This window comes from Zea mays, chromosome 4 (assembly GCF_902167145.1).
Source record: "Zea mays cultivar B73 chromosome 4, Zm-B73-REFERENCE-NAM-5.0, whole genome shotgun sequence".
Classification (NCBI taxonomy): Eukaryota; Viridiplantae; Streptophyta; class Magnoliopsida; order Poales; family Poaceae; genus Zea; species Zea mays.
The window spans coordinates 25,083,235-25,098,587 of record NC_050099.1 but is presented as its reverse complement, the minus strand read 5'-3'; the positions used below and the strand labels follow the sequence as shown (position 1 = coordinate 25,098,587).

Below are 15,353 nucleotides of genomic sequence, written 5' to 3'. Positions count from 1 at the left end.
CTGTTCAATGACCCGTACCCATTCGTCGGCTTCGAGAGGGTCTTCGGCTTTGACGAATAGTGGGGTACGGGTTTCTGAGAAATCTAGGTATGAAGTTTCACGGGTCCCTGCGGATAAGCCCTTCCGCCTTGTTATTGAAACTGATTTCCCGCCATTCCACGCTGAAAGCGGGTGTTATCGGCGGTCGCATTGACCAAGGCAGCGATAGCCTCGGCCAATGTTGGTGGTACCGGCGGTGGATTGGTGGTATCTTCTTGACCATGGGACGTTCCCGCGCCGTCATGTGCACGAGTTCTGGATGGCATCTAAAGCAAAGAAATATTTGGGATAAATATACCATGCTAACATATACCATCATTTTACATTACCAAGATGTAATGATACAGACTCAATGTACAACATGACTTCATTACCCATTTTACATTAGTATTACTTCTAAACTACTCTAGTATTTATCATCCTTGGTAGCTTCACTATCGGTTGTAGGGGACCGTTCGTCAGCCAGGTTCATAGAAGGAGGGGGCTTGAAAAGGTCCAATTCCCACCAAGTGCTTCACATGCTGTTCCAGAAGGTCCAGCTCCCATTCCAACAGGGTCGACAGGTATGTCTGGGTGCAGTCACGAATACAGTTCATGAACTTCCTCATGTAATTTATTGTAATACACCTGCAAGTTGTCAACGGCCGTGCTAAGATCCTCCACACGGGCTCGAGCTTTGGCTTCCCGGTCCCAAGCAATGGAACGTGAGTTGACAGCCCAATCGATTGCCAAATCCCGTTCGGCAAGCTCGTCTTGCAGATGTCGGACGTCAGCTCTTAATTCATTTATACGCTAACCGTCTTCTACCCACAACCTATTTCTGTGACGTAGCTCCGTTTGAAGCTGCTCCACCTGGGCTTCTAGGTATCCAATGGGGTCATTACTGCCACTGCTGCTCTCCTCATGCCTTGGAGCCAGCTGATGCCGAGGCACGCCAATTGGTCCAGTGGACTTACGCGCGGTTTTCCTCGTGCGCGGCGGCATATCTCCATAAGGGGGAAAACTTTATTAATATAGTTTTTAACATGATGCATGCATAATTACAGAATCAACCTTTGTTGATTCACAACCTTCTATACATTCCACTCTACTACCTGGTCTTATAAGATAAGTACTTCAGAAGGTAGTAAGATAAGAATGAAAGAAATTTTCTTTAGATAAGTCTTTGAAAATTTCTTTTTGAAATGTCTCATAATATCTACAGAGATGGGCTTCGCTCCGATACGAGCTGTGACGGAACCTCCCAAGTCATTAGGCCCACCTACAGTTGTCCTTTCCAGCGGACCTCGGGCAACCCTGTAGATGCTTCTAATCACTCGACAAGTTTGGTATCTGTATCCTTTACCTTTCCCAAGAGCGTTTCACCCGTCATGCAGATATTACAACACATCGGAGGAACGAATATGCGGAAGCAGTTATAGCAACTTGTTTTATATTAAAGTATAGAAAAAGTATTAATATTACAGACCAATACTATATAGGAGTGAAGGAGTAATATTATTACAAACCCGGGAGGCAAAACCCCCTCCTATAGAACAGTAAAAAGTTTAAAAGGAGGACACTTCCTCCCGAGGTTTCAATCCTGGTTCTCTTCCTTAGGCACCACCTTGGAGAAAAAGCAACAAAAATTTGTTGCTTCCTCACCTACAACAACATGGGTTCGAAAACCCTGAGTACGAAGTGTACTTTTGCAAGTCTTACCCATCAAAATAAAAGACTCTCAAGGATATGCTGGCTTAAGGGAGTTAAGGTAAGGCTTAATTAATAATCAAGACTCTGTTTTGCAAAAATGCTTACTAATAGTGGATCCTTAAAATCCAGTTTTATTAACAAGTTAAGTCATTACCTGCATCTAGAGTTCTTTCTACCCTAGTTCAAGCACTTGGCCTATACTAGCCATTTTCTTATCAACCCTTTTTGTTCACTGGAATGCTACGTGTAAGTTAGTGACCAAGTCTTCATGTCCGAGAAGTAACGGCGATCCGAATCGATTAATAACCAGCTGGGGATCTCCAATCACATGACATATGTAGCACTTAACCCTTGCATATATATGTCAACTCATCACCGGGGTTCTTAAGACCAGATCAGGTTCATGCCAACCGAGAGCACAGATACACCACCGTCCAACCTCTTGCCATGGAGGGTACACGCTACTCTCGCCATCTCTCCACTCCCATTGCGTGTTATCTTATTCTGGTTTTAGTCTGCCCAAGGCAAAGCTTACCCATGATGAGGCGTGTGACCAGCTAAAGGGTCCTCGGTCAGCAGGCCCACATCGACACGGTCCTTAATCGACTCAGATGGAGACACTACACCGAGACTCTCTTCTCGTGCAAGTCAACCGCCTGGTCTCAGCTTTATTATTTTCATCCCAAAGTTTGGTACCTGACAGAGGTACATCTTTTCCGATGTTGAACCCATCACGGCCATGATGGATCCACCATCCAGTTTTATTTTTGAAAAACATCCCATCCCACTTGAGGCATCATCTTTTGTCAAAACAAAACATTTTGTTTTTCTAGAGCAAGACTAAGCATAAGAAAAAAACCTTTTTATAAAACATGTGATCAAGGAAAGTAATCAATCTTTCAAGGAAGGAAATGCAGCAAGTGTTTAGCACACAACTCGTATCACCTAATGCATCAAGCAAGTGAGAAAGATTTTAAAAATAGCAAGGAGGTGGCAAATGCACTGGGGCTTGCCTTGTGTTATAGGAGAGTCGAGCTCTGCTCCACAAATGTCAAAATAAAAGCAGTTCCCGGCGGGTGGGTCTTCAGGTGGTGGTGGTGTAGCTCTTTCTTCTTCAACTTCTACTTCTTCTTCGTTTTCTATATATATCACATATATAATCATGAATGCTCATGTAATGCTTATGAAAATGCAAAGATAATAAAGGTATATTATCTTAGATTTTGAATACAACTTTCCTTCACGGGACTCTAGGAAACTAGGGTTTTTGAAGTCAGAACTGTAGTTCCTAGGGCAGGCATCATTAGAGGATTAGGGTTTTGGGGTTTAGGCATCAAACAATGTCCAAATCATGCCAAACTTTACCCAAGGTTTCTAAATAACATTTAAAGCTTATCTAAAAAGTTTAGTGATTTTTGGAGTTACTAATCAATTTTTAAAATTCTAGGAGTATAGGTTTTGGTTATTTTAAATACACCAAAATTCCTTATTTGAACTAAAAATCATAAGACTATTTTTATTAAATAGTATAGAATTTTAGAAGTCTAGCAAAATTGGTCTGGTATTTTTAGCATTTTTCTACAATTTTCTAAAAATTCTTTAATCCTGGCAGAAAAAGAAAAAGGAAAAGAGTCAACAGTATTGGGCTGAATCTGGCCCGAGTTAGCCCAAAATGGTCTTGAAAATCTAGAGAAGAACCCCGCGCACTATTTGCTTGGGTCACTGACAAATGCAAATAAGCCCTCGCACCTCTATTCCTTTACAACGTCAGGCCCACAACGTCGTCCGGCAGCAGACCGAGCTTTGGCGAGCCTGTACCAGTCGGATAACTCAACTACCGGTGCTCCCATGCGGTTGACACCGAATTCAACTCCTAATAACCATTTCCCCTCGATCAATTGCACGATTCGAGCTCTTATTCACACTATCCACGGTGACAGCGCGAACAACAGATGAACACGGGTGTTCCCGACGATCTAACGTGGTCTACCTTAATTGGACGGGTCGAGGAGCATTAGGGGAACATAAGGGCAATGAAACGAGAGAGCAGAGAGCATGAACGGACCTGGAACGAGCTATCCACGGCGAGGTTACTTCGTGTAGTGTTTCGGACCGATTTGGGGGAATCCCAAATTGGAGCTCTCTGATGGATGATTGGAGGCACGGGTGGGTGCGTTAGGTGCTTGACTACATGGTGGAGTCGATGGCATGCTCAATTTATAGGATCTAGGGGCGGTAGTGGCTAATTTGGAAGAGACGCGCGGCGGCCAGAGAGGGGAAAGAGCCCTGGCGCAGGTGATATCGTGGCTTTCACCGTGGCAAGTTCACCGGCGATCACCGGATATGCCTAACGCGAGCAACTGCGATGTGGTAAGATGCCCAGGCACGTGGCGCAAGGTTGTGAGGCGGCCAACGCCGGCGAGGACCACTTCGGCCGACCGCAATCCAAGTAGGTGCGGCGAACTCACCGTCGATCGGGTCCAAGCCTATCTGGTGCCAAGATCTTTACGCGGTCGTGATTATCTCCTTACTAGAGGGCACGAATCGTAGCGATAACGCGGATCACGGCGCAACGATCACCGGCGGCGAGGGGCGGTGCATCTGAAGATCTTCTTCAGTTTACTGTACCATGAGAAATCCAATTCAGAGCCTCTGTCCGACCAACTTGCAGGACCCATAACTCCAATTTCTACGTGAGAACTTGCTAATCTCATAGTAATAAAGTTGTAGCCCTATATTCCAGCTACAATCTTGCTACAGTGGTCAGACTCAAATACTTACTGGATTTTCTTCGAAAGAGCTCCCAAAGTTCATCCTAAACCACTGTCAGTCGGATTTCAGATCCTGAGCTGACTGACAGCCCAACTTTGAGTCCATTTAACTCCAACTTTTGCATAACACTTGTGTTTGATGACTTAAACAAAGTTATACCCCTTTAATAGCTCTATAATCTTGATGTGTTGACCTAGGGCAAATTCTTTATGAATTAGGAGATATAAAGCTCCAAAGTTGACCCATTTAAATTGAATTCAGACTTAGTAACTTATAGTTTATGGGTTGCCCATTTTGCAAATAAGTCCAATTTCCATAATTTGATTTGTAAATCCACAAAGGTGTGAACCATATGCTTTGAGGTGCCTAAATACCTTGGTTTTTGCACTTGGGTCCAAAAGTGCACTAATTTTACACTTAGCCCCCTAGGGTTTCTATTTAGGGTTTTCTAGGGGTCTTTCTGGGGTTTTTAACACTTTAGGGTTTTGGTGCTACCCAAGTCCATTAAGCATGATATATTATGATTATTTCTAATGAGTTTTGAAGTTTTCTCATGCTTGGGCTTTATTGTCACTCCAAAGCCTAGTTTAGGGTTAAGTACCCTACCCTAGGGTTTCACACATAATAAGTCACATCAATACAACCTGTTTGAAATTTTTGCCTAGTGAATGCACTCTAAGTGTAACAAACACATGATATGCTAATGCTCATGATGTTATGCTCAAGTTTTAGTGATAGTTACACCAGGGGTGTTACATACAGTCTGCCATAGAAAGTTGCAATAAAGGGTTTCCAACAGCTAGTTTTAGTTATGGATCTATATATACCATACACTGGCCATTTGGAGCTGTGGGAGCCCAAGCAACATACCAAGTGAGGTGATGTGCATCTCCATAGCTCCTAACACCCAAGTCCTTAATAGAATCACTCGGTGATTAGCGCATGTGCTTTGTGAAGTGATTAGTTTAGTTAGACTACTCGCTTGCTCTAGGTTATTCCTAGTATATTGAGTGAGGTTAGAAAAAACCACATAAATCCCTCGGCTCTTGCATGAGCCGTTGTAATTGTATCGAGTGGGGGCGAGAGTCTCGCGAGACCACTCCAACCAAGTTTGTGGTGTGGCTGCCACCGTGTATCGGAGGGAACGAGGCCCGCGACGTTTTGATCGTAAGCTCGATAGTGAAGACGACGGGGAGCGTCCGAGAGGAGACCGAAAGCGAAGCACTACTTGCGCGTGGAGAAGGCCTGTGACTCTCTATGGAGTTACTCGACTGGGTGTTTGGTCCTCGCGTGGCCTTCCCTTTGCATAAGGGCGGTTCTAGATACCTCGGTAAAAATACCGGCGCGTCAACCGGAGTTTGCATCTCTACCTTTGTTTTTTAGCTTCTGCATTTATTGTTTACTTAAGTTGCAATCTTTACTATTCTTAGTTTAGAATATAGGATTGGAACTTAGGTTGCTATACTCATTTTACATTAGAGATAGAAACACTTAGACAAAACCTAGTTTTCACATTATTGCTTAGTTATTTACATAGGTTTTGTTTAGTAGAATTATTTGTGGCCTAGATTAGTGAGAAAAGTAGAAGTCCTAATTTACTCCTATCTTAGGCGTTCGTAGTCTTATTCTCAGCCAGGCTAGGTAAATCTAAATCCAAATCGACAAATGGTGGCCGTTCTCACTTTTCGAGGAGTCAACTATTTTTAACTTTGACCACATTTATATGAGAAAATATTAATATTTATAGTACATAATTTGTATCATTAGGTAGTTCTTTGAATGTACCTTTATAATACATTATTCAAAGATACAAATGTTGTTTATATCTTCTATAAACCTAGTTAAACTTAAAAAAGTTTGATCAGCATGAATACCATAGTGACAAACATTCGTGGACGGAGGGAGTAGATGCAAGCCAGGCTTAACCGTGCAGACAATCAATTAGGCCCAAAGATGTCGTATTTGGACTCAATCTTTTCGAAGCACAATGGTGGAGCGTTGCTTATTTCACATGAACCTTATATTAAGGCTATTCTCAGTCGTAGTTTTATGCTCATTAAATGATGTGACATTTTAGCAATTTAAATGATGTGGCAAGCAATTAATGAAAAAACGATGAAATAAGTTTTATGGGATGAAAGCAGCTAGAATAATGTACCAAATAAAACTCTCCAATATGAGAAAATATTTCAATCCAGATTTTAGTTGTTTCATGTTTATATGACATCTTGAAAACATAAATATGAAATCTGTCACCGTTGACGTATGATAGGGCTAGTTTGGGAGCCACAAAACCGAAAAGGATTGGAGAGGCTAAAATCCACTCCTTATTAAATTTTGAATAAAAGAGGATTTTAGCTCTTTCAATTCCCTCCGGTATTTGAACTCCTAAACTAGCTCATAACGTGCTTTTCACTCCACTGACGTTGAACGTGGACGTCCTGGTTAGATTATCTAGACTGGAAGGTGGACTCATACACAAACGTCATGGGAGACTGGGAAATCAAGTGGAAATTTTTTGTAGACACGTTCATACATACGACTATTATTTTGTGTTGGAATCGGAACAAATCATCTTGACCTGTTCAATATAATAACTGAACCTGGCGTCTTACACCAGCGTATATATAATAAATAAACAAGAGCGGTGGTATGGATAGAATCGCACACAAATGCACAAGGACCTGAGCAGTCCGTGGCTGGGAATCAGCAGACAGTCTTGTCTCATGTTTCATCTGGCGTTGGCATTTCTGAAGGTACTCTATCTATAAATTAAAATATAATTCATTTTTTTTAACGGGATAAGGCCAGTTCAAGTGCGTCTGGTGTTTTTATTAGAGAGATTGGTGTTCTTGTCCGATGGCACCTTTGCAACTTTAAAAAATTAGCATTTTCTCCATCTCAAAATATAATTTGTTTTAGATTAATTACATATTTATTGAGTAATATGAATATAGTTTACATTTATGTCTGTTTTCACTATTGTTTGAACGAAGGTGGATAGAAAAAAAAATGTGGACTAGACGTTTTAAAATCGAATGGGGGCATCTCTCCATACGAGAAAGCTCCAGGCAAACCTTTGCTTGTTATAGTACTCGGCATGGCGGCGTGCCAGTACGACGACCACCGCACAGCAGCAGGCGCGCCTAGGCCATCTCGGCGTCGGCTGCGCCAGATGCGATGTGGGTGGGGGTGGCAGGCGCGGCGCGGCGCGGCGGCCCGGGTGGATAGGAGGGCACGCAGCTGCCAGCGCGGGCTGGGCGCCAGGGGCAGGCCTGAGCGTGACGCGGGCCGTCGAGCGCGCGGCAGGGCGTCGTGGGCCCTGCAGCCCGGCGGCGGCAAGGGCATGCGGCGTGGTCAGCCGACGGGCAGTGTGCTCAGCGGCAGGGCGGGGTGGTCAGTTGGAGGATTGGAGCACTTGAGCCATAGCCATGGTGTTGCTTCTGATTTGAAGAGGCTACGTAAGTTATCCCATTTCATGTGACTGTGCCTATCCTGAGATGCCATGTGCTTCACATAGACCCGATTCACAAGGATGGATTAACTTCCATCTTTAGGATGATTTAGCTAATGCTGTGATTTGTTGCTTAGAATACAGAGATTCTAAACCTCTTGTTAGAGTTTGGTCATTTTTCAGATCGCCTGATGTGGGGCCGAAGTTATGCTCGCCTGGTATAACCATGTGTGTGTGGGTACAAACAAATTCTGGACATAATCGGAGGCTATGTTGGGTTAGTTGTTAGCTAGCTAATTTTAGCTGGGTCTAATAGGTCGGCTAACTTTTTAGCCAAGTCTCCAACCAGTTGTTAACCAGGCATGCCATGCCTAACTGGAGCTAATTTTTAGCCAAACTAGCAACTAGCCATGTGTATCCAAACATGTCCTGATTTGATTTGGACATGGTTCTGCCAATTTATAGTTTGCATACTTCAATATACTATGCAAGTAGTGTCATAATGCTACCAATTTGTTTTTTTTTTGTCAAAATTTGCTCATATCTGAAATATGTGCTTCACATAGATCTGATTCGCCGGATGAATCAACTTCTGTCTTTAGGATGATTTAGCTAATGTTGTGATTTGTTACACAAATTACAGAGATTCTAAATCTTGTTAGAGTTTGGTCATTTTTTAGCTTGTCGGCTGGGGCCGAAGTTATGGTGGCCTGGTATAACCGCGTGTGTGTTTGTGTGTTGGGGGGGGGGGGGGGGGGGGGTGGTTACAAACAAATCCTGGACATAATTCAAGGCCATGTTTGGTTAATTGTTAGCTAGCTAATTTTAGCTGGGCTTAATAGGTCGGCTAACTTTTTAGCCAAGTCTCCAACCAGTTGTTAAGCAGGCATGCCTGACTGGAGCTAGTTTTTAGCCAAACTAGCCATGTGTATCCAAACATGTCCTGATTTGATTTGGACATGGTTCTGCCAATTCATAGTTTGCATACTTGAATACACTATGCAATAGTGTCGTAATGCTACCAATTTTTTTTTGTCAAAATTTGCTGATATCTGAAATATGTGCTTCACATAGATCCGATTCTCAAGGATGAATCATCTTCTGTCTTTAGGATGATAGCTAATTTTTAGCCAAACTATCAACTAGCCATGTGTATCCAAACATGTCCTGATTTGATTTGGACATGGTTCTGCCAATTTATAGATTGCATACTTCAATATACTCTGCAAGTAGTGTCATAATGCTACCAATTTGTTTTTTTTTTGTCAAAATTTGCTCATATCTGAAATATGTGCTTCACATAGATCTGAGTCGCCGGATGAATCAACTTCTGTCTTTAGGATGATTTAGCTAATGCTGTGATTTGTTACCCAAATTACAGAGATTCTAAATGTTGTTAGAGTTTGGTCATTTTTTAGCTTGTCGGCTGGGGCCGAAATTATGGTGGCCTAGTATAACCGCGTGTGTGTTTGTGTGTGTGTGTGTGGGGGGGGGGGGGGGGGGGGGGGGGGGGGGGTTACAAACAAATCCTGGACATAATTCAAGGCCATGTTGGGTTAATTGTTAGCTACCTAATTTTAGCTAGCTGGGCTTAATAGGTCGGCTAACTTTTTAGCCAAGTCTCCAACCAGTTGTTAAGCAGGCATGCCTGACTGGAGCTAGTTTTTAGCCAAACTAGCCATGTGTATCCATGGTTATTAAAGCGGTAAAACGTTATGAACCAACTTTTTAACTTTTAAACGTTTAAACGAATGTTGAAACGTCTTTTCAGACTTGACATAGAAATTCAAATATAGAATAAGTTCACATATAAGTTGAGTTCACACATAAGCCTTCGCGATTGATCTTTGAGCTGGTCTTGCGGAGTGGCCGCAGAGGTGAGGCGCAGCGCAAAGGTCGACGGTCTACGACGCAGTGGGAAGTGGCTGGGACCCCTCACTCCCAATCCCAGCCGCAGAGGTGATTCACTGTGAGGGGCAGCGAGGGCAGCGGATGGATCTGGGCCGTCGAGGGCAGCGACAGCAAGTGGATGCGGCGGCGCACTGGAGCTTGGCCGGGCAAGTGGATGCAGCGGCAGCAAGTGGGCACTGGAGCATAGCCGGGCAAGTGGATGCAGCGGCAGCAAGTGGGCACTGGGCAGTGGCACGACGGCGCACTAGCCTGTGGGCGGACTGGCGGAGGGAAGAGGGAGGAGGGGGGCCGGCGGCGTACCTGGGGACAGGAGGGCGGTCGCACTGTCGCAGGCGCGGCTGGGCAGCCGCTCCGGGAGATCTCCAGCGCTAGCTGAGGTGTGAGGAGGCGCGGTCTGCAGTCGCAGGCGCGGCTGGGCGACCTCCAGCGCTGGTTCGAAGCGAAAGCGAGTAGTCGAGTACATAAAGCCCAGGAAGGCCCACTAGTAACTAGAACGTCCTCAGAACGTCTAAAACGACATAAAACGCGTTTCGGACGTTTAAACAACGATTAAACGTCCAAAACGGACGTTCTACGCTGATTTGTTAGAACGTTCGGACGTTTTAGTTTCTAATCACGTTTTACCGCTTAAACGTCGTTTAAGCGACGTTTTAATAACCATGGTGTATCCAAACATGTCCTGATTTGATTTGAACATGGTTCTGCCAATTCATAGTTTGCATACTTGAATACACTATGCAATAGTGTCGTAATGCTACCAATTTTTTTTTTGTCAAAATTTGCTGATATCTGAAATATGTGCTTCACATAGATCCGATTCTCAAGGATGAATCATCTTCTGTCTTTAGGATGATAGCTAATTTTTAGCCAAACTATCAACTAGCCATGTGTATCCAAACATGTCCTAATTTGATTTGGACATGGTTCTGCCAATTTATAGTTTGCATACTTCAATACACTATGCAAGTAGTGTCGTAATGCTACCATTTTTTTTGTCAAAATTTGCTCATATCTGAAATATGTGCTTCACATAGATCCGATTCGCAAGGATGAATCAACTTCTGTCTTTAGGATGATTTAGCTAATCCTGTGATTTGTTACCCAAATTACAGAGATTCTAAACTTGTTGTTAGAGCTTGGTCATTTTTTTTGCTTGCCGGCTGGGGGGCCGAAGTTATGATGGCCTGGTATAACCGTGTGTGTGTGTTGGGGGGGTACAAACAAATCCTGGACATAATCGGAGGCCATGTTGGGCTCATTGTTAGCTACCTAATTTTAGCTGGGTCTAATAGGCGGGCTAATGTTTTTAGCCAAGTCCCCAACCAGTTGTTAGCTAGCCATGCCTAATTTGACCTTATTTTTAGCCAAACTAGCAACTAACCATGTGCATCCAACCATGTCCTGATTTGATTTGGACATGGTGCTGCCATTTATAGTTTGAATACTTCAATACACTATGCAAGTAGTGTCGTAATGCTATCAATTTCTTTTTGGTCAAAATTTGCTCTTATCTGAAACATGTGCAAATTTTAACGAGATATGTTCTTAGAATTTATGCATACTTGCTAAAGGATAAAGTTTGACTTAGGACAAATTCACAGAGCCAAACTTAACTACAATTCGGAATGGATGGCATAGAAGGCTGGATGATAGACGACCCAACGATTTTAGTAGTTACCCCCACTAGATGTAAAACTTATGACATTTTAAAGAAGTTTGTTTTCTGTCCACGAATTTGTTTTCTGCACCTTTAATGCTTGTTCGTACTTCGTGCATATGCAAGGTGTGTATCAATGTCGCCGTCAATTCTGTTGCTGCTGTTGCCCTATGTCCTCCAACTGATGCCAACTTCATTTGCTCAAGTATCGACGTTACCATTACCATTCGGCAATGAGACTGCCACTGACAGGGACGCCCTGCTCCAGTTCAAGGCAAGCCTGAGCCAGCAGTCGCCCACACTTGTCTCATGGAACAAAACTAGTGATTTCTGCCACTGGACAGGGGTTACCTGCAGCCTTAGGCACAAGGGAAGGGTGTCAGCTCTGAACCTATCGTCGGCAGGGCTTGTCGGCTCCCTCTCCCCTGCCATCGGAAACTTAACATTCTTGAAGATCCTCGACCTCAGCTCAAATAATCTGCAGGGCGGGATTCCATCGACCATTGGCCGCCTTCGGCGGTTGCAGTATCTGGTTTTTACTGGAAACTCACTTCATGGTGGAATCACTGATGGATTAAGTAACTGCACTGGTCTTGTAATCATCTTTCTTGGCAACAACCATCTTACTGGGGAAATCCCCTCTTGGCTTGGTGGTTTTCCAAAGCTTGCGGCTTTGGACTTGTCAAAAAACAATTTGACCGGCAGCATCCCGCCATCCCTGGGCAATCTCACAAGCCTGCAGGAGCTGTATCTTCAGATTAACCAGCTTGAGGGTTCCATCCCAAAAGAGCTTGGAAGGCTCAAGAACGTCCAGTGGTTTGCGTTGTTTGTGAACCACCTCTCGGGTGAGGTCCCGGAAGCTGTGTTCAACCTATCATCAGTGGTTGCGTTCGGTGTGGATCAAAATGATCTGCACGGTACACTGCCATCCAACTGGGGAAACAACCAACCAGACCTTGAGTTCATCTACCTCGCAATTAATCACTTCACAGGGAATGTCCCGGCCTCCCTTGCCAATGCAACCATGATGGACACCATAGACCTGAGTGTCAACAATTTCACTGGAAGGATGCCACCGGAGATAGGAACACTTTGCCCAAGAATATTTTCCTTTGACTCAAACCAGATTGAGGCAAGCGCCACGGAGGGCTGGGAGTTCGTCACGCTCTTGACCAACTGCACCAGGCTACGCGTGCTTAGCTTCCGCAACAATATGCTTGCAGGTGAGTTGCCACCCTCTGTCGGAAACTTATCATCAACACATCTGCAGGTGCTTTACACTGGATGGAACGAGATCTATGGGAACATACCACCTGGCATTAGTAATCTTGTAAACTTGCAGAAGCTTTTCCTCAGCCAGAACCATTTCACCGGTGCTCTGCCAAACACAATTGGTCGGCTGAAAATGATGCGGGCTTTGGGAATCGATGGCAACCTGCTGTCGGGGACAATTCCACCCTCAATCGGTAACCTAACACTGCTTCAGATAATCACTATGGACAACAACAATCTTGAGGGGTCTCTTCCTTCTAGCATTAGCAACCTACAGATGTTGAGCATCGCAACCCTCTCGCGCAATGCATTTGCAGGTCCAATTCCCAAGCAAATTTTTAACCTTTCATCTCTGTCCTACATCCTTGATTTGTCTGACAACCTTTTCAACGGCTCGCTTCCACCTGAAGTTGGTCGCCTTACTAAGCTTGTGTATTTAAATATCTCCAGAAATAACCTATCTGGTTCACTACCCGACCTCAGCAACTGCCAAAGCTTGCTTCAGCTCCATTTGGATGGTAACTCCTTCAGCGGAAGCCTCCCTGCGTCTATTACTGAAATGTATGGTTTGGTAGTTCTGAATTTGACAGAGAACTCCTTGTCGGGTGCAATTCCTCAAGAGTTTGGACGCATGAAGGGCTTGGAAGAACTGTATCTTGCGCACAACAACTTGTCTGGGCAGATTCCGACGACCTTGCAGAATATGACCTCCTTGTCCCAACTTGACATTTCTTTCAACCATCTCAGTGGCCAAGTTCCTATGCAAGGCGTGTTTGCCAAATCGACGGGGTTCTTGTTTGTTGGTAACGATAGGCTGTGTGGCGGTGTGCAGGAACTACATCTGCCTGCCTGTCCAGTCCATTCCAGGAAGCATAGGGACATGAAAAGTCGTGTAGTTCTCGTAATCATAATCTCTACTGGGAGCCTTTTTTGTGTGATGCTGGTGCTTCTCTCCTTCTATTGGAGAAGGAAAAAGGGACCTCGTGCTACAGCAATGGCAGGGGCAGCCGTCTCTTTGTTGGATGATAAATATCCTAAAGTTTCTTATGCCGAGCTGTTCCGAGGAACTAATGGCTTTTCTGATGGCAATTTGATTGGGAGAGGAAGATACGGGTCCGTATATAAGGGCACACTGTCGCTGACAAACGTAGAAACTCAAGTAGCTGTTAAGGTTTTTGATCTGCAGCAGTCAGGTTCCTCCAAAAGCTTTGTGGTCGAGTGTGAAGCTCTTAGGAAGATCCGCCACCGCAACTTGATCAGCGTCATAACCTGCTGCTCTAGCACTGACTCGGAGCAGAATAATTTCAAAGCCATCGTGTTCGAGTTCATGCCGAACCAGAGCCTTGACAAGTGGCTACATGACCTTGATCCTGATTCAGATGCGTCCGGACGTGTACCAGGCCTGACGCTACTGCAGAGATTGAACATTGCTGTCAATGTCGCCGACGCTATGGACTATTTGCATAACAACTGCGAGCCCCCAATAGTCCACTGCGACCTGAAGCCGGGCAACGTTCTTCTTAACGCGGACTTTGTTGCCTGTGTTGGAGACTTCGGCATTGCAAAGATTCTTTCAGATTCAGATGGTGATCCTGTGACCAATTCGAGTACCTTCACCGGAATAAGAGGAACAGTTGGATATGTGCCTCCAGGTAACTGAAAATATGTAGCTGTATCCTTCTCTTACTGGTTGAGCATATTGACATTTTTTCTTCTTCTTGTTCTTGCACTTCAGAATACGGGGAGTGCCGCCAGGTCTCCTCGTGCGGAGATGTCTTCAGCTTTGGAGTCACGCTCCTTGAGATGTTCACAGGGAAGGCCCCCACCGACGCCATGTTTGAGGACGGATTGACCTTACAGGGCTTCGTGGAGATAGCGTTTCCAGAGAAGCTGATGGACATCGTTGATCCAGTACTGCTGTCCACTGATGAGAGGTTCGCAAGAAAGCCGCGACACAGAAGCGTTGGAGGGGAAGAGATTGAGAACGCCATAGCTTCTGTCACTAAGCTCGCGCTGTCCTGCACCAAGCTAACACCATCAGAGAGAAAGCCCATGGGTGATGCCGCAGCCGAGATGCGCAAGATAAGGGACTGCTATCTCGCAGACCTAACAAGGGCAAACAATTAAGTGATCATATATGTAACTGATAGGGGACAAGTTTTGCACTCTATTTATGTATTTTAGACATACAGTATGCTGCTGAACTGGCTTGGTGCCCTGCCCCCAGCATTGCCGAGACTATTTTGTTTTCATTAGAACTTTGGTTTCATTGCAGCTATGTATTTGTGTCTTTATTGAAATGAAGAAAATGCATGGAACTGCGGTCTGGAGGCGTATACTTCCCGTTTCCTGTCTTTTTGTGTCCTCCAACAGGCAATGAGTGGTGGACAACATCCAGCTGAAATGACTGGTTCCGACCACGCTGAGTGTCACCGTCGCAGTGATTTCATTTGCATGTCCTCCAACACTCGCCGTACGTTACGCTTACACATTTATCATCCTTGATTCATGTCCACGTCATACATGGCTCACTAGAATATACCAACGCCTGTACAG

General features: G+C 44.6%; 1 protein-coding gene across 2 annotated transcripts; it reads left to right on the top strand.

The window, feature by feature from the left end:
• The first annotated feature begins 7,161 nt into the window (after positions 1-7,161).
• Positions 7,162-15,133, top strand: LOC103652958 (receptor kinase-like protein Xa21). Of its 2 annotated transcripts, none has more exons than XM_008679942.3 (3): positions 7,162-7,259; positions 11,652-14,449; positions 14,533-15,133. In XM_008679942.3, exons 2-3 carry the CDS (start codon positions 11,662-11,664, stop codon positions 14,922-14,924), a joined length of 3,180 nt encoding a protein of 1,059 aa, XP_008678164.1. In that variant the 5' UTR covers positions 7,162-7,259; positions 11,652-11,661; the 3' UTR covers positions 14,925-15,133. The 2 variants fall into 2 exon arrangements, with proteins under 2 accessions (XP_008678164.1, XP_008678163.1); XM_008679941.4 differs by lacking the exon at positions 7,162-7,259 and adding an exon at positions 7,877-7,964.
• Positions 15,134-15,353: the final 220 nt, after the last annotated feature.

Excerpts from the sequence above, each read along its gene's own strand:
- LOC103652958 (XM_008679942.3), top strand. The coding sequence starts at position 11,662 with ATGTCGCCGTCAATTCTGTTGCTGCTGTTGCCCTATGTCCTCCAACTG. Across the intron at positions 14,450-14,532 it reads AGTTGGATATGTGCCTCCAG|AATACGGGGAGTGCCGCCAG; the intron begins GTAACTGAAAAT and ends CTTGCACTTCAG.